Source organism: Saccopteryx leptura, chromosome 3, assembly GCF_036850995.1.
Source record: "Saccopteryx leptura isolate mSacLep1 chromosome 3, mSacLep1_pri_phased_curated, whole genome shotgun sequence".
Classification (NCBI taxonomy): domain Eukaryota; kingdom Metazoa; phylum Chordata; class Mammalia; order Chiroptera; family Emballonuridae; genus Saccopteryx; species Saccopteryx leptura.
In genome coordinates this window covers 228,256,504-228,278,709 of record NC_089505.1, presented here as the reverse complement: position 1 = coordinate 228,278,709, position 22,206 = coordinate 228,256,504, and the positions used below count along the sequence as shown (strand labels likewise).

The window sequence follows — 22,206 nt, the reverse complement described above, 5'->3', positions numbered from 1 at the left end:
GTGCAGTGAAAAAGGAAACTTTATTCCATGCAAACAGCTCAACTCTGATATGGAACAGCTGTGGAATAGCTCAGTAGTGCTAGAGCTCAATTATGAAGCAGCATGGTTATGAAACAGCATGGCTATGAAGTGGCCCTGGGGCAAGGTGATCTGCAGCTAGACAGCACTGCTCTATTCTACCTGCTCCAGCAAGACAGCTCTGGTGTTCAACTCCAGACAGGAAAGATAGCCCTTGGTGAAAAGAGAAAGTGTGCTCCCTAGACAGAGGGAAACTGACTTATATTGACAGAAATCCTTTCCCCTGGTCCCTCACTGGCCTATTCTCCTGCAAATGAAGACTCCAAACCTTCAAAGCTTGATTGGTCCAAAAGGCTCTATCCTGATTAGTCAGAATGGAGCTGTTCTGATTGGTCAGTGAACATGCTGATACTAGCTGTGCAGCTCCAATCGGAAGGGAAGTCTCAGTCGGACTGCCAGAAATAGGATTCTAGGAATTCCTTTATAAGGTCTGGCTCAGCCTGCCCTGTGGTTGTGCAGCGAATAAAGCTTGACCTGGAATGGAGGTCACTGGTTCAAAGCCCTTGTCTGGTCAAGGCACATAGGGGAATTGATGCTTTCTGCTCCTCCCCCTTCTCTCTCTCTCTCCTCTCCTCTCTAAAATGAATAAATAAAAAAGCTAAAAAAATTAAAAAGAAAATAAATAAGGTCTGGCTCAGTAAAAACACAGTGCAGATATGCAGTTCATTGCGGGAGGCAGGTTGCTGAGGGCAGGCTTCCTCTTGAAGTAAGTTTTGTGTGAGAGGCCAAATGGCTGCTAGGATGTTTTTAAAATTTGACCCAGTTAGCCACCAGGAGCCCTTCTTAGTAGGTATCTTCTTTCTCAGGGTCCACATAAGGAAAAGGGATATAGGCAGCTGTGATTAAGTTAAGGCTGTTGATGGGGAGATTATCCAAGGTTATCTGGATAGCCCTAAGATGACAATGCAGGTGTCCTTCCTTATAAGAAGAAGGCAGTGAGATCTGACAAAGGAGAATGCAGTGTGTCCACCAAGGCAGAGTGGACCTCATTGGAATGGTGAGGTCTCAAGGAACGTCAGCCATAGCCAGAAGCTGGAAGAGACAAGGAATATATTCTCCCTATAGCTTCAGTTTAAAATATGGCCCTGACAACACCTTGATTTTGATTTAGTGAAACTAATTTCATACTTCCGGCCTCCACAATAGTAAGAGAATGCATTTCTGGTGTTTTAAGCCACCAAATTTGCAGTGATTTATTAGATAGAGAAATGATGGGAAGCTAATACAGTAGGCTTTTCATACATTTTAGAACACATGAAAAGCTTTTTGACTTTTAAAAACTTATAAAATTGAAAATACCATGCAATAATATAAACAGTATAATTCTATTTATGTGAAAGTAAATCTGAATATTTGTATTATATATGCGTTTACATGTGTAGACAATTGCCTAGGAAAATGTCTGGAAGGAAATACACCAAACTAGTAACAGGAAGGAGATTAACTGGAGGGAGATGTAGTAGGACGGGGGTGGGGGGGAATTTTAGTTTTTGCTCAATATACTATTCAAGATAAATCTATATTGTTTGAAGAAGTTTTAAGAGACTGTATATTCATGTGTGGTATAAAAAACTAGATACGGCATATCTGCTTGTTGTAAAATACATAGGAATTCAAAAACAAAACTGCCTCTCTCCTATTCCCTATCGGAAATATTGATAATAATTTGGTGTGATCTCATACATTTTTCTATGCAAAAACAAACATATGTATGTTTGTTTTTTTAATGGAAGAGTGAGTACTATATACACTGTTTTTTCTTAAAGGGCATCTCTCCAAAATCATTCCAAGATCCATGTGTTCAAGAAGCCTCATTCTGTTGAGCTGGTAAGAAAGACCCAGAACTCATTTTACAGACCTCCCTGCTGCTTTGAACTTTATCATGTCTGTGACTTTGTCTGTATGTGGGTGGATGACTCTTGAAAACTCCTCTGCCAGTTGTGTTTAAAAATGGTTTTAGGTACTGCATACTGCCTCCCAGTCCGCTTCTAAAATTTATACTCCCACTATAGTTCCCCACTGTGGATGACACAATACCCACTTTTTCAAACTTTCCCAAACTGGTTGGAGAAGGATGTTGTCTTAATGTTATTATGGGCATTTTTCATATACTCATTCGGTACCGAGGTAGTTTGTGAATAGCTTCAGAGGTCACTGGCAGAAAATTTTCCTTTCAACGAACCAAATCCGAATCATTTCTGAACCCTAAACTGTGAATTATCTGGTTAAGCACCTAGAGCGGACCATGGAGTGAAAGTGGGATTTCAGGTGACTCTGGACACCTGAACAAAATAAAAAACCTGATTTAGGGCGGGTAAGCACGTTGAAACCCCACAGAAAAGAGGAACGGAAGATCGGCATATTCCCAGGTGCCATAAATTTTCCTCATCCTCTGCTCTACGTATCCCGCGAGCGCGACCAGGTCGGCCAGTATCCCGCGCTCGGAAGAACTCCAGGCTGTGAGTGTCGCTGGCCAGTCTGTGTGTCCGACGCTTTCCCACAGGGGGCAGTGCCGCCCGCCAGCGCGCGGGAACGGTGGGAGGGGGTGTGGGAGCCGTGCGGAGTTCTGGGGGTTATCTGGAAGAAAGTTAGGGGCTGTCTGACGTGGGGGCGGGACTCCAGGGCTCGCGAGCGGCTATGGGGGAGGGCCGCAGGGGGTGCGAGGTGGGGCTCCCGGGCGAGTCTGGGGGTTGAGGGCGGGGCGCGCGGCGGGAGGCGCAGCCCCCGGAAGGTGTGAGCGAGGGGGTGTGCGAGTGTGAATGCGAGTGAGTGTGTGCGCGCCGGAGCTGGCGGGGTTCCGCGCGGCGCGCGGGTGTCAGCTTGCAGTCGGGCTCCTCCCTCCGGCCCCCCTGCCCAGTCCAGCGGGCCCTCCTTCCTGCCCCGCTCGCCCCTCCCCGGCGGGCCAAGCGCTGGGACGCCCCGGCGGAGCAGGCGGCGGCGGCGGCAGCGAGTTGGGGAGCCCTGGGCTCTGCACTGCCGGAGGGGCCCGAGCCGAGCCGCCCCCGCTCGGCCCGGCCGTGCCGGCCCCGCTTCCCGCCGGACCACGCCCTGTCAAACTTTGTTGCTGCGGCCGCTGCGGCGGCGAGTGGAGCAGCGGGTCTAGCGGGAGGGAGGGGCTCCGGGCCGGGCCGGGCCGGGCGCGGGCGGCGCGGGGCTCGGAGAGCGGCGGCCCCGGCCCGCGGCCCCACCATGCCCCAGCTCGGCGGCGGCGGCGGCTCCGGCGCCGGGGCGGCCGGCGGAGGGGACGACCTCGGGGCGAACGACGAGCTGATCCCCTTCCAGGACGAAGGGGGCGAGGAGCAGGAGCCGAGTAGCGACAGTGCCTCGGCGCAGCGGGACCTGGACGAGGTCAAGTCCTCCCTGGTTAACGAGTCAGAGAACCAGAGCAGCAGCTCGGACTCGGAGGTAAGGGGATTCCTGCGGCCGACCCCAAAGACCCCGGCTCGGCGCCCACTCACCCGCCCTCGCCTTTGTGTCTCCTCTGCAGGCGGAGAGGCGCCCGCAGCCCTCTCGGGACTCCTTCCAGAAGCCGCGGGACTATTTCACCGAAGGTAAGTGCTGGCCCGGATAGCCCCCATTCCTGGGCCCCGCGGTTCTCTGAGCTTCAGTTCGGGCCGCCCAGGTTCCCGGCGCTCCCATAGCCGTGCCCCTGCTCCCCGCCCCTCTAGGCGGCAGTCCTGGGGCGCGCGTGGGGGCGCTCGGGTATCGGGTCCCCGTCCAGGGGCCCCTGCCGCGGCGCGGTCGCGGGGGCCGGGCCTCACCCCGCCTTGGTCTTGCCCGCAGTGAGAAGGCCCCAGGACGGCGCGTTCTTTAAGGGTCCCCCGTACCCTGGGTACCCGTTCCTGATGATCCCGGACCTGAGCAGCCCGTATCTCCCCAACGGACCTCTGTCTCCCGGAGGAGCGCGCACGGTGAGCGCCTGTCCGGCTGCCCCGGGGTGGTGGGAGGCCCGGCCAGCGGGATGTGCCCCCACGCTTGGCGACAGGATGGGGGATGGGACCGTCCCGGGAGGATCCTGGGCAGAAGAACTACTTTGCGGAGTTGAACAGAGGCGGCCGAGCGTTAGTCTGCGTCTAGCCGGTGCCTGGATGAAAGTAACATTCCTTTAAATTTCCCCCTTTTTCTGAAGAGAGGCTTCGGGAGTCCACTTACGGAGTCTCCTTTGGCTTTCAAAAATCTTTGCTCCCACTAAGGAAAACCTTGATTTTTGCCGGCTGGGGGTAGGGGGCGACGGGTGGGTCTCGTTTTCCTTCCTGAAAGTGGGTCAGCTTTCCCTGGCAGTTGGGCAGTGGGCCCGGGAGCTGGGTTGGTGGCGTTGCCCCCCAACCTCAATTTCACTGGGCGCTGTGAGTTGGTTCCTAAGAAACCCAGTGTTTGTGGCGGGTTATTCACACACCCCTCTCCCCATCTTCAGCCCTTGCGCTTGGACCTCAACTTTTCTGTGGAGTTTGGGATTTTAAACTCGCAGAGATGATTTCGAGGGCAACTCGCGGCATTCTTCAAGATGAGGAACTTGGCTTTTCCCCTCTTTGTTGCCGACTTTTCTCATTTAAAGCAAGCGCTGCGACACTTTAAACCTGTTAATGGGCGCGCATTGTGTGCTGCGCGCTGGCATTTAGAGCCATGATTAAGCAAATTGACCGGGCCCCAGACGAAGTGCAAATGAGGGCGGATTCCATCTCCCCCTCGCTGGCACTGAACTCCCGCCCCAACAAGTCTCGAGGGGCGCAGCCCGGGGTTGGCTAGGCTTTGTGTCCGCCGAGGTACACGCCACCCAGGGCCTCTGTCCAGGTGCTATGTCCGATGGCAGATTTGGATGAGTGCCTATCTGCTCTGTGCCGGGATCTTGCGTGCTGCCCCTTGGGCGCTGTGCGCGCGTTGTGGTTCTCTGCTTCTCTCAGCTTCCCAGTGCCGCCGCCAGTCCATTCTTGATTAGGGGAGCAGGAGGTGCTGGCGCCTTAGGAGCAGGGCTGGACTCAGTTTATATTTAAGCTGTCCTTAAATAATTATCATAATTAAAGGGCCGCTCGGTGCTAAATGTACGGTTCCTGCTGTTGTGGTCGATGGAGAGCGGAGGCTTATGCTGTGGGTTCGATGGTGCGTTCTACTGGCCTGTTAAGATGAGGGAGTGGAGGTGGGTGGGGGGGCTCTGACCAAGGGAGAGGGGAGTGGAACCACGCAGCCTTTAACGCTTCAAACAGGGAAGACTTGCACTTTGGCCCTGCTTTGGAGCATCCCAGGAAGTCCTAAATATTTATATAAGCTGGATCTGAACATATAGCTATTACTTTTTCTCCTTTATATTAAAAGAAAAAAGGTGGGAATAAAAGTTAAATGATACAAGCTGTAGCAACTTTGTTTAGGTTTTCACTAATTCCCTTCCATGTCAGCAGATATAGTTCAGTTCTGAAAGTTTGGGTAGGATCCCTGTAACTCTGTGTGTGAGAGAGGGTTATGCTACAAAGTCTCGTTTCCCCATTTCCCATTAGATGTCTGGAAAAGAGGGGTCTGGAGCCATTAAGTCCTCTGTGAGTACTACTGATCCAGGGCCTGGTGCAGATAAAGCACCTTCTACCTATCCATTTCTAGGGCATTTGGATTCTTCCTTTTTGTATTTCTCTGAAGCCGGAAACAGGGAGAGACAGTCAGACTCCCGCATGCGCCCGACCAGGATCCACCCGGCACGCCCACCAGGGGCGAAGCTCTGCCCACCCGGGGGCGATGCTGTGCCCCTCAGGGGCGTCGCTCTGCCGCGACCAGAGCCACTCTAGTGCCTGGGGCAGAGGCCAAGGAGCCATCCCCAGCGCTCCCGGGCCATCTTTGCTCCAATGGAGCCTTGGCTGCGGGAGGGGAAGAGAGAGACAGAGAGGAAGGAGGGGGGGGGGGGTGGAGAAGCAAATGGGTGCTTCTCCTATGTGCCCCGGCCGGGAATCGAACCCGGGTCCCCCGCACGCCAGGCCAACGCTCTACCACTGAGCCAACCGGCCAGGGCCTCTTCCTTTTTGAATGGGGATTGACAACTGTGGGTCTTCATCTGCTGCCCTGTAAGGATGAGTGAGATCCAGTAGGACAGATTTTCTGGTTTGTCCGTCCTTCCTTCCTTCCTCCCTCCCTCCCTCCTTCCCTCCCACCACCTTCTACTACCTTGCTTACTTTCTACCATTTTACATGTCCTTTTGCCTAAAACCTTCCACAGTGGGTTCTTGGTGATACTGAGGATTCCTATTATTAAGTCCAGGCCTGTGTGGGATTTTCGGATCCCTTGTTGGGGAAGCCGACCTTTCCTCTCTGCATGCTTCTTACTGCCTGTTCATCCCTGCAGCTGTTCCCTGCCCTCGCTCATGTTGAAAATCCTCTTTTAGTCTTCTGAGGACACTCTCTCTGTTGATGCATCATAAATGACTTAGCATGTCCAGGCCCATGCTCATACCTAGATTTTGTCTCCCTGGTGATTTGTCATTGCAGGAATTCAATTCCCCCATTGATTCTCTGTTCTGTAAGTGCCTATCATTGTGTTAGGCCTGTCTGCTTACAAAGTTCATTGATGGATGGGGACAGTTCCTGCAATTCAGTCAGCTCAATAGAACCTGCTCTTTGATCCTATCCTTGGGCATCATGGGCTGCTGGGAAAGCAGGTGAGGAAAGCCTTAAGTATTTGTCTGGACTATATGTTTGAGATGATGCTTTCCTCTATGTGATTATATTAATGTAACCAATGTGATTCTTGCTGTAGGTAAATTATAGGCCCTTTCTTGGGGTCCCATCTCTTAAAATTGATGTAGGTAGATAGAGGGTGAAGGAAGGGGGAGGAAGATGGCTGAAGGGAGAAGAAGGCAGTGCCTGAATTCTATAGTCTGGTCTCTTTTGGTGTTTAGGTTTGTGTTTGTTTCATCTCTAAATTTCATAGCCTTAGGCTTTGTTACTCTAAGGACTATAAGTGGTATAAAATTGGGTGACTTCAGTTCTCTGTTGCTCTTAACACTTTCTGGAAATACCAAGCCAAAAGCAAAAGTGGGGATTAGCTGGAGTGTTTTTAGGGTGTTAATTGACCCCAGGAATAGAAAGCAGCAGGGCTGCAACACCTTTACCGCTGGCATAATTCCTGCTGGGATGATTGGGGACTGGCCAGTTCTGCTGTCAGGCCGTCTCCTCCGCAGGCATTACCTTTGCCCTCCACTCTGGTTTGGCTGGGAAGCTGGGAAGTGGCCTCTTCCTGAGGCTCTTTAGAGAAGAGGTCCCCTTAACCTGGGGTGTGTGCCAAGCCTCCAAGCTGTGATTCATTCCCATCTGGAGCCCTGGGGACTCTGTGGCCGAGGAAGAGAGGCATAACTGTCATAAACCATCTTTTACTTCTTCAAATAGTCACCTCAAAATGATACATTCATTCCTGAAAAGGCTTCACAAGTTTACTAAACCACCTCGGTGCTGTTGACAAGAATTTTATTAGGAAAATGTAAGTCAACACAGAAGTAAGTAAATGTCAAAAATAGTTTGACCCATTTCCAAAAGGAAAATGCTGACTATGGTTCAGCTAGCCAATAAAGTGATGGGGAATAGTTTGATTGTGGCCACAGTTAGAGCACTAATGACATTTTAGAAGAGAATGCCATTTCTAGGTAGATTGCTGAGGAAATCTATAGTTTTTATGTCTAGTTTATAAATTTAAGAGCTTTCTTGCACAGCTCACACCTTTCTCTGCCCATCTCAGTTCAAGTTTCTGTATGAAATGGTTTTGTTCTCCAAGTCTGTGTTTCATTTTAAGGCCTCCCTATCCCACTGCTCCCCATGGGCAGTCTTGCTGATGTCCTGGTTAATCCTGATTTCTTTCTGACACAAAGAACCTAAACAAAAATCTTTGTTTAAAGAAGTTGTCTGTCTTTAGGAGTTGTATGTAAAAGCTCAGTGAAACCTTTTCTTATGGAAGATTAGGGTAAACATGCTGCTTTTGGTAAAAATTCTTTTAAGCCATTTCATCTAAATATAACTCTATTCCATTTTTTTCTAAATATAACTCAGGGTTTAATGAGGGCTTTCCACATAGAACAAGCTTTTTCTAGGGCTCTGCCTGTGTTGAAGTTCTGGCACTTGTATTGCTGGGGTGACAATTGGCGACAAACCCTATGGAGGGACTCAAATCCTATCTGTCTTTTTTCTTTGAATGGCTGGATCTGGCAGGAATGTCTGCTTACTCTGTTATAATTTTAGAAAGTTATAGGTTCTTGTTCTTCGTTGATCTCATTTCTGTGTATTCTTGAGGAAGAAGTAGGCTAGCACACACATAATACCTAATCTTTAACAGAGTATTCCAGCCTTAACAGTGATGTGCAAAGTTAAAAAAAAAAATTGTGGTATAAAAAGGAATTTAAATCACTAACTCACTGGAAAATCTATAATGTAAAGATTCTACCTGTATTTCAATTTAGAGTCAACTTGCTAAACCAGGGAACTATAGATATCTTCAAGATTAAGCCATAACTCAACTCCGTCTGATGGTTATTGAGGACCTATCATAGGTCATGGATAAGGGACTGTGGGAGATAGGATGAATTAGACCCAACTTTGCCTTTAAAGGAGTTAAAAAATGAGTTAGGAAGAAGTAATGTTAGCACAAACCACTATACATAATACAAAGTCTGTGTTAAAAGTCCACAAAGTTGAGCCCGACCTGTGGTGGTGCAGTGGATAGGGCATTGACCTGGGATGCTGAGGTTAAAGGTTTGAAACCTTAGACTTGCCCAGTGAAGGCACAGAAGCAACTACTATGAGTTGATGCTTCCTGTTCCTCCCCCACCCGTTCTCTCTCTCTCTCCTCTCTCCAAAATTAATAAATAAAATCTTAAAATGTCTATAAAATCCAGAGAAAATTTTGAGAATAAAGAGTAGAGCCTGATCAGTCGGTAGCGCAGTGGTTACAGTGTTGACTTGGGATGCTGAGGTTCCAGTTTTAAAACCTCAAGGTCGATGGCTTGAGTGCAGGCTTACCGGCTTGAGTGTGGGATCATCGATATGATTCCAAGGTCACTGGCTGGAGCCCTCCAGTCAAGGCACGTATGAGAAGCAATCAGTGAACAATTAAAGTGCCGCAGCTACGAGTTTATGCTTCTCATATTTCTCCTTTCTTCTCTCTCTTGCTTAAAAAAAATTACATATATATATATATAGTATATATATATATACTATATATATAATATATGTATGTATGTACATATATGATATATATAAAGAGAGAATAGAAAGATTGTTTTGGGCTGGTAAGATCAAGGAATGAAGCTAGAGGAAATTGTTGTAGACTAGTTCCTGAAACTCAGTCATTCTTTTAACTCAAAGTAATTCTTTTTCAGTATCTAACCACTATGCTATAAACCTTAAGTTAATATAAAACAATATTGAATATCAACTGTAATAGAAACATTAAAAATATATTTAATAGTAATTCTTGTTGCCTGGCCTATGGTGCCGCAGTGGATAAAGCACCAACCTGCAATGCTGAGGTCACCGGCTTACAACCCTGGGCTTGCCCAGTCAAGGCACATACGTCAGGAAACCAGTGAACAACTAAAGTAAGGCAACTATGGATTGATATTTCTCATTCTCCCTCTTCTGTAAAATGAATTAATTTTTTTAGAAAAGGAATTCTTGTTAATAAAAAATGTAAACAGTATAGATGTGTTTAGAGTGAAAAGTGGAAGTCCTCCTTTACCCTCATCTTGAGGTTGAAGCCAGCACAGGGGAAGTAGAGGCATGGAGGGAGGAAAAAGTGCAGGCTGTTTGGGGTAATGCAAGTTATTCTATTTCCCTAGAAGGATAAGAGGCCAGACCTTGAATGCCAGTGAAGGAATCTTGTCTTATTCAAGAAGCAGCACAGAACCATTGAAAGTTATGCCGAGAAGTGATGTGACTGAGACATGTGCTTAGAAAGGTAATAGTGATCTGAGGGAGAGGACCAGAAGGAGCTAGAACGATGAGAAGACTCCTAGGAGTCCAGGAGTCCTGGGGTGAGATGAGAATGCTTGAGTGTGTCCAGATGGAAAGGATGGGAGAGACCTGGACGGTTGGCTGAATTTGTGCAGGGAGGGACAAAACTGTAGGGCTGAAAGTGGCTGATGTCACAGTGAACTCCTGGTGCCTGAGCCTGAGCAACCTGGGGAAGGACCTCTTGCAGGTGGGGCCCAGGCCTGCGGTCTTTGCCTACCCAGTGCTGTGCTGGACAGATTCTCCGGACTGTGTTGGCAATGTCAGAGCCCACACAGTCTGAGAAGCTCTCACTTGGAAAAAGCTACTATATTTCATTGGAGACACATTGGGTTTGGGGAGATATTGAGAGAATAGTTGAAATGGCAGCAACTGGGTGATGCAGGGGAGCATGAGAAAAGGCCAGGCTGCTCAGGGTAGAGAAGTCACAGGTGGGGGGGATGGGCAAGAGCACTTGCCAAGGTGGGAGGAGAGCTTATGTACTGTGACATCATGGGAGTTAGAGGTAAAGAAAAGGGGCGAGGTGTCCTGGCAGATGCTACAGAGGGGACAAGAAGATGGAGGAGTCAGATGAGACTGGGAATTCACCAATTTGGAAGCTATTGGTGCCTAGAGAGGGAAGTGTTCCAGGCAAGTGGTGGTGATGAAGATGAGGAGGCTTAGGGACCCCCGTCAGGTGCCAGGGCCTTGTGCTTTGGACCGGTCCTGGGTTTGGCCCCTCCCTCACCTCTCAGCCGGAAACCCCACCCAGACTCCTGCAGGGGTGAGCAGCCCGCTCTCTCTACCCCTCTGTACCTTACACATTTCACTTTCTGTTCTGTCAAAATCTGGAAGATACTGGGAAACCAGACTCCAGACAACTGTTTAAGAAGAGTGGCGGTGGCTTGAAGGGAGAAGGAAAGAGCCATGGACTTTGAAAAGTGTATTGAGGATTCTGGAGTGGGAGCTGGTTAGCAGGAGCAGGAGGGTCGCGTGGAAGGCGAATGGAGGAGGAGACAGGAAGGCGAGACGAGACTGAGAACTCGGGGGAGATGAGAAGGAAGTCCTCTTCCTTCACTGGTGGAGGATGCTTCACAGTAGGTGTTCCCCAATTTTGCAGACTAGCCCAAGAGTTGAAGGTGAGGATGTAGAAATGGAGTTGGCAGAAGTAGAGGGGGGAGCACATTGGATGGCTAGATGGCTTTGAGATTTTCAGTAAAACCAAAAGGAAGTTGGCTGGGTTGGCGGGGTCTTGGAATTTTGCTTGCAGTTGGGAGACTACAGGCCCTTTCTCTGTACCCCATTGGAAATCCTAAAATATTGGGAGCCTCTTACTTACATGGTAAATAATGAAACACTAGTGCATTGATTAAAAGATAACATACTTGGGAAAACTTTCCTCTTTTTATTGTCCGGAGCTGGCTGATTTTGAAGGGCAATGAAAATGGGAATCACAATACAACTCATTTGCAGTCAGGGGCAGACACTGGGATGTGGTAAGTAATTGGGGATGGGAAAGGAAGGACTGACTGCTTACAAGCATGTAGAAAACTGCCCCAGATTGGCTAATAATGTATTTTTGGAAGAGGTTTTTATGTGTCCCATGTTTTATTGTCCTCTCTCAAGCTGGATTGGATTTAGGGAACAATGAAATACATGCAGTTTCCAAAACCTTGCCATCCGGAAATGAAGGGAGCAGGAGGGGAGTCAGGGGACTCGCCTTTTCCTCTGTGCTGTGTGTGCTGCTCAGTGAACAACTTAGAATCCTAGGCAGCTTCTTTCCGAGACTCCTCAGTGGTAAAGGTACTCTGAGTTACCTCGACTGACAGATACCTTTAAGGTTCTAAAATAAGTTTCAGACTTTTCAATCTTTCATTTTTGTTATATGTATAGGCCACAGATTTTCATGGGAAAATAAATGAACATTTAGTTTAGAAATACAACTTCAGGTCCTGGCTGGGTAGCTTAGTTGGTTAGAGCGTCATCCCGATACGCCAAGGTTGTGGGTTCGAACACTGGTTAAGGGCACATACAGGAATCAACCAATGATGGCATGAATAAGTGGAACAACAAATTGATGTTTCTCACACTCTCCCTCTCCCTCTCTCCTCCTCCTCCCCCTCCCTCTCTCTAAAAAATGTAAATCAATTTAAAAAGTTAATTATATAGAAACACACTTCAAAGTTTGACAATTATAAAAATATTGTCCTGAACATGGCCTTTTCAAGAGTTTTTTGTGGAAGTGGTGAGGGGTGATACTCAAGTATCTAGTGATATTTCTAGTCCTCAGGACAGGAAATGAACTCATGCTCCAAGCTGTTACAGCATTTAGATATCTTTTTATTTATTTATTTATTTACAAGGAGAAATTAAGTCCCAAGTGTTCATCCTAATTGTAGAAAATAAAATATAAACAAGAAATTCACAAAAAGAGAAACTACAAATGACTACCAAATATATGAAACTATGTTCAACCTCCCAGGTAATCAAATAATACTATTAAGGACAAGAATAATTTTTTTGGTTTGCTAAATTAACCGAGTTTGTCTTAATAAGACTCTTCAGTGCTTGCAAAGGGATGGTAAAGTGGGTGCTCTCATTTGTGTTTCTTGAAGGGTGTTAATAGCCCCACTCCACTTCAAAAGCACTTGGCAATAGGTACTAAAATCTTAATATTTTTCATAGCTTCTGAGCTGCTAGGAAGTTGATACTTGTTACTCCCATTTATTTCACTGCTGTGCAGACAGACTTGTAGAGGTCAAGTATCTTGTTCAAGGTCACAGTACTGGTAATTGACAGTGCAAAGATTTGAACTTGGTTGTGTGTCCAAAGTCGAGGTCTTCCCATTGCACCCTTATGACTTGACACAAATGCCTGCTAGAACGAGCCCCTCCTGCTCTGGGAGAAGAGCCGCTGACCTTTGTTTCCCAGTTCAGAAGTCCTGGTGTGAGTAATCAGTTGGGGCTGTGTTTGGGTAGATTTGTTCCAACTTTACAAAGTGGACCTGGGAATGTACCTTCCCAAATAAACAGTTGTATAAGTGAGTGAGTAGCTGTGGTTTTCATTGTTCCCCAGCACTGTACTCCGGAGGAGTGAGTAACCTTGAGTGGGTGGCCCCTGAATCTTCCACATTACCGTCTTTCAGAGGAATAAGTGATTATCTAGTAGCGGTCTACTGGCATTTGAACTATTTTGGATTTGGGGACTGCTTTCCCTGTTGAAATCCGTGAGGGTTGGAAGAACGCATAATTGTGTCTTTGGTGGGAAAGAAGGCAGGAACAGTAAACTGGCTTGCTGCCTCTGCAGTTTGGATCACAACTTAGTTTTGTTAACAAACCGAGCTCTGGTGAAGCAAGTGTGCAAATATTATTTTCTTATTCATTTTCCAAAACCTATTTTATAAGTTAGTTGCTTTTTTTCAAGTTCTCTAAGTTAAAAATCAGTTCCAGTCATCTATAACTACTTCTGTAAATTGACTATTAAAGAAATAAATACTAAATATTTACAAACAGAATTATTTTAGTGTTTGCAGAGAATGTATTAACCCCCCCCCCCCCATGTGTGCGTGTATGTGAGAGAAAGAAAGGGAGGGGGGGAGAAAGACATGGTTTGAATGAAGTAAGGAAAGGAATTGGGTAATTCAGTGCTTTTTCCTTCACTTACCAAATTATCTCCCAGGTGGTCTGTTTCTGAAAACAGAAGTGTGGTGGGAAGATTAATAAGAGGGCTTCTGAGTATGTTGAGAGGAATTACTGGAGTCCTAGCTAAGCCCTCCTGGAAATCTGGATATTGCAAGGCACTCAATCTTAGTTCATAGTGGGGCTATCAGTTGTACAAATGTCTATAGAAAATGTGTGGAAAAACAAAAAGATGTAAATATGAGAGATAGTAACTAAGAAATAGATGGATCTGATAATAATGAAGAAAACCAAAAAATGTAAGAATGAGTGGTATGAAAAGCTGATCAATTCACAAGTCCAGATTTGTTGGCAGTAGTGATTTCTGATGTTTGGAACTACACTCATCTCCATAAATCCAAAGGAATATTTCAGAATCACTAAAATCAGCTGGATTTTATAACATATACTTTCTGGAGGTAGATGGATGTTCCTCACTAAGGTTCTTTTTTTAAAAAAAAAAAGATTTTATTTATTGTTTTTTTTAGAGAAGAAAGAGAAAGGGTGTGGGGAGCTGGAAGCATCAACTTGTAGTTGTTGCTTATTGTATGTACTTTGACTGTGCAAGCCCAAGGTTTCAAACCAGTGACCCCAGCATTCCAGGTTGATGCTTTATCCTCTTACCCACTGTGCCACCAAAGGCTAAGATATATATATCGCAGACAGGAAAGGAGAGGGATGAGAAGAATCAACTCGTTCTAAGCAGCACTTTAGTTGTTCATTGATTGCTTTTTCATATGTGCCTTGACGATGGGGTGAGGGGCTCCAGCCAAGCCAGTGACCCCTTCTGCAAGCCAGCAACCTTGGCCTTCAAGCCAGTGACCATGGAATCATTTCCATGATTCCACGCTTGAGTTAGCGACCCCTGTACTCAAGCCTAATGAGCCCACACTCAAGCCAGCGACCTCGGGGTTTTGAACCTGGGACCTCAGCGTCCCAGGTTGATGCTTTATCCGCTGTGCCATCACTTGGTCAGGCTCCCTGAGATTCTTACATAGGGACCTAGCATGGGTGCCAGTAGCCCTTAAGGCTGGAAGGGGGACGGACCATTCAGCCCACCCCACTGGTGAGGAGCACAGCTCAGGGAGATCCCTGACTCACCCCAGATCAAACAGTTACGAATGATGGGAACAGGATTGGAGCCCAGCTGCACTCCCTGGAGCATTACCCCCTTTACTGCTTAGGGAGACCCACAGCAAGCCTGGCAAAAAGCAGGGCTACAGAAAAAACTGCACCTCAAAGTACTTTATTAAGCTGTCACACTTGAAAAGGAAAAGCGATTCACAGACATTTGCTGAATGTTGACAGCATGAATATTTAAACATTAATATTTTTAAAAACAGCCTGGTAGGCACCTGCAGTATTCCAGGACACTATATCTCACTGTTCACAACTGTTCCCACATTGAATACATGCACATCTGATACTATCATCTGCTTTACCCACAGGAAGCTGAGACTGAGAGAGTGAGGGACCTAGAATCACCTCTCCAGAAGGTGGTAGGGTCATTATTCCAGCCACACTGCTGCAATTTCCCTTCTACTGAAAGTTGACAGCCAAATTAATGTGAAAATGCCATTTGGTGCTAGATACAAAGAAATGGTGTGTACAAGTACAGTAAAAGATGACTATTGAATATCATCTCTGTATTCTTTTTGGTGATATTTCCAGCCCTTTGACTTAAGAGGCACTTTTTTTTTCTTTTTCTTTTTTGTTGTTGTTGTTGACAGAGACAGAGAGGGACAGATAGGGACAGACAGACAAGAAGGGAGAGAGATGAGAAACATCAATTCTTCATTGCGGCACTTGAATCTCCTTAGTTGTTCATTGATTGCTTTCTCATATGTGCCTTGACGGGTTGGGGGGCTACAGCAGAGCAGTGACACCCTGCTCAAGCCAGTGACCTTGAGTTCAAGCTGGCAAGCCTTGCTCAAGCCAGATGAGCCCACGCTCAAGCTGGCAACCTCTGGGTTTTGAACCTGGGTCTTTCTCGTCCCAGTGCGATGCTCTATCCTCTGCACCACCGCCTGGTCAGGCTAGGAGGCACTTTTAATTGTTGCTTCTGCCTGGGATATAGTCATACCCTTTTAGTGGCTGGTCTTTTCACAGTTTGAGATGAGGATCATTGCAGTCTTAATTTTTCTTTGCTTTTCTGTGTTCTGCATCTCCATTTAATCTATTTTTCCCTTCAATTTCCCTTGTGTTTTTCTTCTGACATCTTGTGATAAACGTGGTTCCTTAGATACCACAGTACCTAATGTTATTATGTGCATCCTTTGACTTGGTCTGCTGTCTACTTCCTAGTCTTGACCACCTCACTTTCTTGTACTTGTATGAATATTAGTAAATTAGATACAGTTATTGCTTATTACATATATTATCTATTTTAACTGTTTTCTAGATGGGATGCGTAGAGGAAATATATAGGAGGAATATTAAAGATACATGAGATAAAAACACTTTATACTTCTACTTTACAACATAAGCTTTTCTGTTATGAAATGCTTGTCAGAAAGAGAGACACATGCTAAAGCTTTAGAGTGGGAAATAGATCATCTTCCGAAGGGGTTGTTCCCAGTTCTCTTAAGGAGAATTAACACAAGACTTTCATATCACTTCAACAGAATTGCTAGTTTCTGCGAGTTCTTAATCAAATGACTACCAACGGGATTTTGTATATGTATATATATATATATATATATGTATATATAATACACACACAATTCATATATGTGGAATTTATATACATTTGATCCTTGAACGACACAGGGGTTGGGGCACTGATCCCCACACAGTCAAAAATCCAGATATAACTTTTGATTTCCCCAAAACTCAACTACAGTTGACCCTTTGCAACTGCCAGTTAGAATGCGAAAATACTACTATTTTCAATCTGTGGTTAGTTGAGTCCTTTGATAGGAAACCCACATATACAAAGGGTCAGATGTATTTATTTTTTAAAATCTGTATATAAGTGGACCTGCACATTCAAACCTGTATTGTTTAAGAGTTAACTGCATATATAGTAAATATGTAAATTAACTTTTTGTTTTGGAATAATTTCAGACACAGAAAAAGATGTGAAACAGTACAAAGAATTCCCATGTAATTTTCTCTAGATTTTCCAAAATGTTAACATTGACTGTTGGGTTGGCAAGAAAGTAATTTCGATTTTGTAGTGTGAAATAAAACTCATTTTTTTATACAAAGAATAAACTTTAATCAATTATATATTTTCCATTTTGTTCATTGACCTTTTGCCATCTTTCTTGCAGCTTCATGATTCTGCGCTCATAGAAATTTTGGTTCTTATCAGCAAAAAACTGAACCAAGTGCGATTTAAGGTCATAATCATTTGTGAAAGTTTTATCATTCAAAGAGTTTTGCAAACTCTGAAATAAACGGTAATCAGATGGTGCCAGGTCAGGGCTGTATGGGGGATACAACATCACTTCCCAACCAAGCTCTCGTAATTTCCCTTGAGTTATTAAAGATGTGTGAGGCTTTGCATTATCATGGCGGAACACAATTCCTTGGCAATTTGCCAATTCTGGCCGGTTTTTTTTTGTTTTGTTTTGTTTTGTTTTGTTTTTTTCTTTGATTGCTTCATCCAGTTTCATTAGTTGTTGACAGTAAACACCTGAATTGATCATCTGGTTTCTTGAAAGCAGCTCACTTCGGTGTAGTCCCACCGAATTGACAGCATGACCTTTTTTTGATGCAGTTCAGCTTTAGATGTGGTTTGTGCGTGTTCATCACTCTTGGACCATGATTGTTTTTGAATGATGTTACTGTAGATAACCCATTTTTCATCACCAGTGATGATTCTTTTCAGAAAAGGGTTGGTTTCATTGCGCTTGAGATGCATATTGCAAATATTGATTTGTTTTAAGTGAATGTCAATTCATGCAGAACCCAAATATCCAGCTTCTTAGCGAGTCCAAGACATTTTAAGTGATTTTCAGTTTTTGTTTGCGATACATTTAACCTCTCTGCAGTCTCTCAAACAGTTATATGTCAATTTTCTTCAATTATGGCTTTGATTTGGTCATCATCAACTTCAGTATGTTGACCAAAACATTGGTCATCTTTGAGTGAAAAATCTCCAGAACAGAATTTTTTAAACCAATTCTGACGTGTGCATTCTGCTATGCGATCAACACCCTGAACTTCACATATTACTTTGTGAGCCTCAGCAGCTTTCTTTCCTTGACAGAAATAAAGAAGTAAAATATGCCGAAAATGTTCATTTCTGCACTCCATGTTAGAATTGACCCTAAACTAACAGTTACAGACAAAATTACGCACAACTTGCTTCTAAAGTAACCTAAATGTGACTGATATCAAATGCCAAAAGGAAAAAACCATAACACTGACAGAAGTCCTTCAATTATAACGCCGTATGTGACAACTGAAAACACTTTCTTGTCAACCCAGTACATTCCCTCTATCTTTCTGTTCTTCTCTAAGTTTCGAGAGTAAGTTACAGATACAGTGCCCCTTTATTCCTAGATAACTTCATGTGCATGGTTTTTTGGGATGTTTTTTATTTATTGGGGTGACTGGTTAATAAAATTATATAGGTTTCAGGTGTACGATTCTATAATATATCATCTATATATGTGTTCACCACCCCAAGTCAGGTCTCCTTTCCTCACCCTTTATCCTCCCATTCCCCTCTTCTACCTTCCCCCACACCCCATAGGTATGTGTTCTAAAACTGAGGATAATTTACCAGAATATAGTTATCAAAATTAGGAAATTAGCCCAGAGTTATACTCCTATTGTCTTATCTACAGACCTTGTTCAGATTTTGCCAGTTGTCTTCCTAATATCTTTCATAGCAAAAGAAAACATTTTAAAAATTTTAGTCTGGGGTGGTGGTCCAGGATGAACCCAGGATTATATGTTGCATTTCATTGTCTCTCTCTCTTTTTTTCTTTTTTTTTTTTTTAGGGAGACAGAGAGAGGGACAGATAGGGACAGACAGGAAGGGAGAGATGAGAAGCATCAATTCTTCGTTGCATCACCTTAGTTCATTGATTGCTTTTATCATATGTGCCTTGACCTTGGGGCTCCAGCCAAGCCAACGACCTGGGTCTTCTGCATCTATCCACTGCTGGTCAGGCTACATTTCCTTGTCTGTTTTGTCTCTTCCTGTTTAGAACAGTTCTTTAGTCTGAATATGTCCCTCGCATTCTTGACTTTTGCAAGATTTGACAGAGTAGGTCAGGGAGACGTATCAACTTACAGCTGCTTCACTTTAGTTTTTCATTGTTTGCTTGTTGTCTGTGCCTTGACTGGGCAAGCCCAGAGTTTTGAACCTGTGACCTCAGCATTCCAGGTGGAAGCTCTATCCACTGCGCCACCACAGGTCAGGAACAAACCATTTATTTTTGAAGGACCTTGACATCTGCTTTTTTCAGAGGTTTCCTCATGACTGGATTCAGGTTGTATATTTTGGGCAAGAACACTGCATAGTTGATGTGTTGTGACATACTTTTCAATGCTTCTCTGGAGGAGCCATCTAGTTTCTCGTTCTAAGGATGTTAATTGACAGACAGGAAGGGGGAGAGATGAGAAGTGTCAACTTATAGTTGTGTCACTTTAGTTGTTCATTGACTGCTTCTCATATGTGCCTTGATGGGGGGTGGGGGGCTCAAGCCAAGCCAGTGACCCCTTTCTCAGGTCAGCAACTGTTGGGCTCAAGACAGCAACTGTGGGATCATGTTGATGATCCCATGCACAAGCCAGGGACACTGCATTCAAGCTGGTGAGCCTGCCCTCAAGCTAGGACCTTGAGGTTTTGAACTGGGACCTCAATGTCCCAGGTCGGTGCTCTATCCCAGTAGTGGTCAACCTGGTCCCTACCGCCCACTAGTGGGCATTCCAGCTTTCATGGTGGGCAGTAGCAGGGCAACCAAAGTATAAATAAAAAGATAGATTTGCCCTGGCCGGTTGGCTCAGTGGTAGAGCATCGGCCTGGCGTGCGGGAATCCCGGGTTCGATTCCCGGTCAGGGCACACAGGAGAAGCGCCCATCTGCTTCTCAACCCCTCCCCCTCTCCTTCCTCTCTGTCTCTCTCTTCCCCTCGGGGCGCTGAGGATGGCTCCGTGGCCTCTGCCTCAGGCGCTAGACTGGCTCTGGTCACAACAGTGACGCCCCAGATGGGCAGAGCATCGCCCCCTGGTGGGCGTGCCGGGTGGATCCAGGTCGGGCACATGTGGGAGTCTGTCTGACTGCCTCCCTGTTTCCAGCCTCAGAAAAATACCAAAAAAAAAAAAAAAAAAGATAGATTTAACTATAGTAAGTTTTATAAAGATTTATTCTGTCAAACTTAGCGAGAATCTGACATAAAGTACTTGGTAAGTAATTATTATTATATGCTTTAACTTGCTGTAGCTCCGCTTTATAAATTTTATAAAGTAAAGTTACTTCCCTACTTTATAAATCACCATTACTGTGGAACCGGTGGCCGGTTAGAAAATTTTACTACTAACAGAGATACAAAAATGGGTGGTAGGTATAAAAAGGTTGACTACCCCTGCTGTATCCACTGCATCACCACCAGTCAAGCCAGGTGATGTTAATTTTGAACACTTGGTTAAAATGGTGTCTGCAAAGTTTCTGCAAGAAAGTTACTATTTTTCCTCTTTGTAATTAATAAATATCTTGTGGGGAGATTCATCATGACTATAATATCTCTATTTCTCACCAAACTTTCACCCACTAGTTTTATTATCCATTGGTCTTTTTTTTTTTTTTTTTTTTTTTTATTCTTTGATGTTTCGTGCCAGAAACATTATTTCTGTGGTAGTGGCCAAATTGATGATCAGATTTTTAAAGTTTGACATTGTAGTGCAAGAACAGTTATTTCTTAGCTCTATAAGTTGCTAGATTGTTCCTTTGACACTCTGTAGTATATTTGTGAATATTAAATGTGAAGGAATAAGATATTTTGGTCCTTCATTTTTTTTAAATAAAAGTTATTTTATAGTATTTTTATAGTCTTTATTATGTCTGGAGCAGAGATGACTTATCACAAAATTATAGTACATGGTTTTGAAATCTTGTGAAATATTGAGGTAGCAAATTGATGTTCCGCTCTGCATTCTGAGTTGGATGTAAAGAATTTCCTAATTAGGTTTTTAGTTTTTTATCTGGTGCCTCCTGTGGAGTTTCTCACAGTCTGGGTTTTGTTAAAGGCAACCCCATGATGTCTTTTAACATGTTTTTCTGTCCCCTGTAGTTCTTGAAAACTGTTAGCTGGATTTAGATTTTTGAGCAAGCTTCAGGGTTCTTTCTTTCTCCTTTTTAATTTATTTTTGCAAGATTTTTTCATAGCTGTTGTTTTTATATAGTGAGACACTTAACATCTGGTGACCATCACCCACATCCATTATTTCATCAGCAATTTCAAATGGTGATAGTCTATTTGTATCATTTCTTTTTCATCTATCAGCTGTAATATTTTTAAAAAGACAAGTTACCCCTCATCTATTAGTTACCCTAGATCAGAGGTCAGGAACACTAAGGTCCACAGGCTGAATCCAACTTTCTTATTTTTGTAAATAAAGTTTTATTAGAACACAGCTGTGCATATTTATTTGCTTATTGTCAATGGCTGCTTTTGCATTGCAAGGGTTGAGTTGTGTAGTTGTGGCCTGTAGAGATGAAAAGATTTGGGCACTTTATAGAAAGGGTTTTCTAGGCCGTGGCCGTTTGGCTCAGAGGTAGAGCGTCAGCCTGGTGTGTGGAAGTCCCGGGGTCAATTCCCAGCCAGGGCACACAGGAGAAGTGCCCATCTGCTTCTCCACCCTTCCCCCTCTCCTTCTTCTCTGTCTCTCTCTTCCCCTCCCGCAGCCGAGGCTCCAATGGAGCAAAGTTGACCCAGGCACTGAGGATGGCTCCATGGCCTCCGCCTCAGGTGCTAGAATGGCTCCAGCCACAATGGAGCAACACCCCAGATGGGCAGAACATTGACCCCACGTGGATCCTGATTGGGCGCATGTTGGAATCTGTCTGACTGCCTCCCTGCTTCTAACTTTGGAAAAATACCCCCCCCCAAAAAAAGGTTTCCTGACCTCTGTTCTAGATCACAGGAAAAGCCATTTAAATGCTTGATTCTTTCCCTTTATTTTCAGTTGGTTTCCTGTAACTGCAAAGGTAACCAACCCATGAAGTTAGTTTATTTATTTATTTATTTATTTATATACTTATTTATTTTTTAAGTGAGAGTAGGGGACATAGAGAGGCCGACTCCTGCATGCACCCTGACTGGGATCCACCCTTTAACCTCTGCCTGAGGCTCATGCTCAATTCAACCGAGCTATTTTTAGCACCTGAGGCCTACACTCAGACCAACCAAGCTACCCTTGGCGCCTAGGGCTGACGTTCAAACCAATCGAGCTAACTGGCTGTGGGAGGGGAAGAGAAGCAGAGGGTTGCTTCTCATGTGTGCCCTGACTGGGGATCAAACTTGGGATATCCACACACTAGG

At 44.9% G+C, this 22,206-nt stretch overlaps 1 protein-coding gene across 1 annotated transcript in view; it reads left to right on the top strand.

Moving 5' to 3' along the window:
• The first annotated feature begins 2,963 nt into the window (after positions 1 to 2,963).
• TCF7L1 (transcription factor 7 like 1) overlaps positions 2,964 to 22,206 on the top strand; it is a 169,514-nt gene continuing 150,271 nt past the window's right edge. The window contains exons 1-3 of the mRNA XM_066377805.1: positions 2,964 to 3,483; positions 3,566 to 3,629; positions 3,862 to 3,989. Of these exons, the coding sequence (XP_066233902.1) occupies positions 3,268 to 3,483; positions 3,566 to 3,629; positions 3,862 to 3,989 (408 nt within the window). The 5' untranslated portion in view covers positions 2,964 to 3,267. The remainder of the gene's footprint in view (positions 3,484 to 3,565; positions 3,630 to 3,861; positions 3,990 to 22,206) is intronic.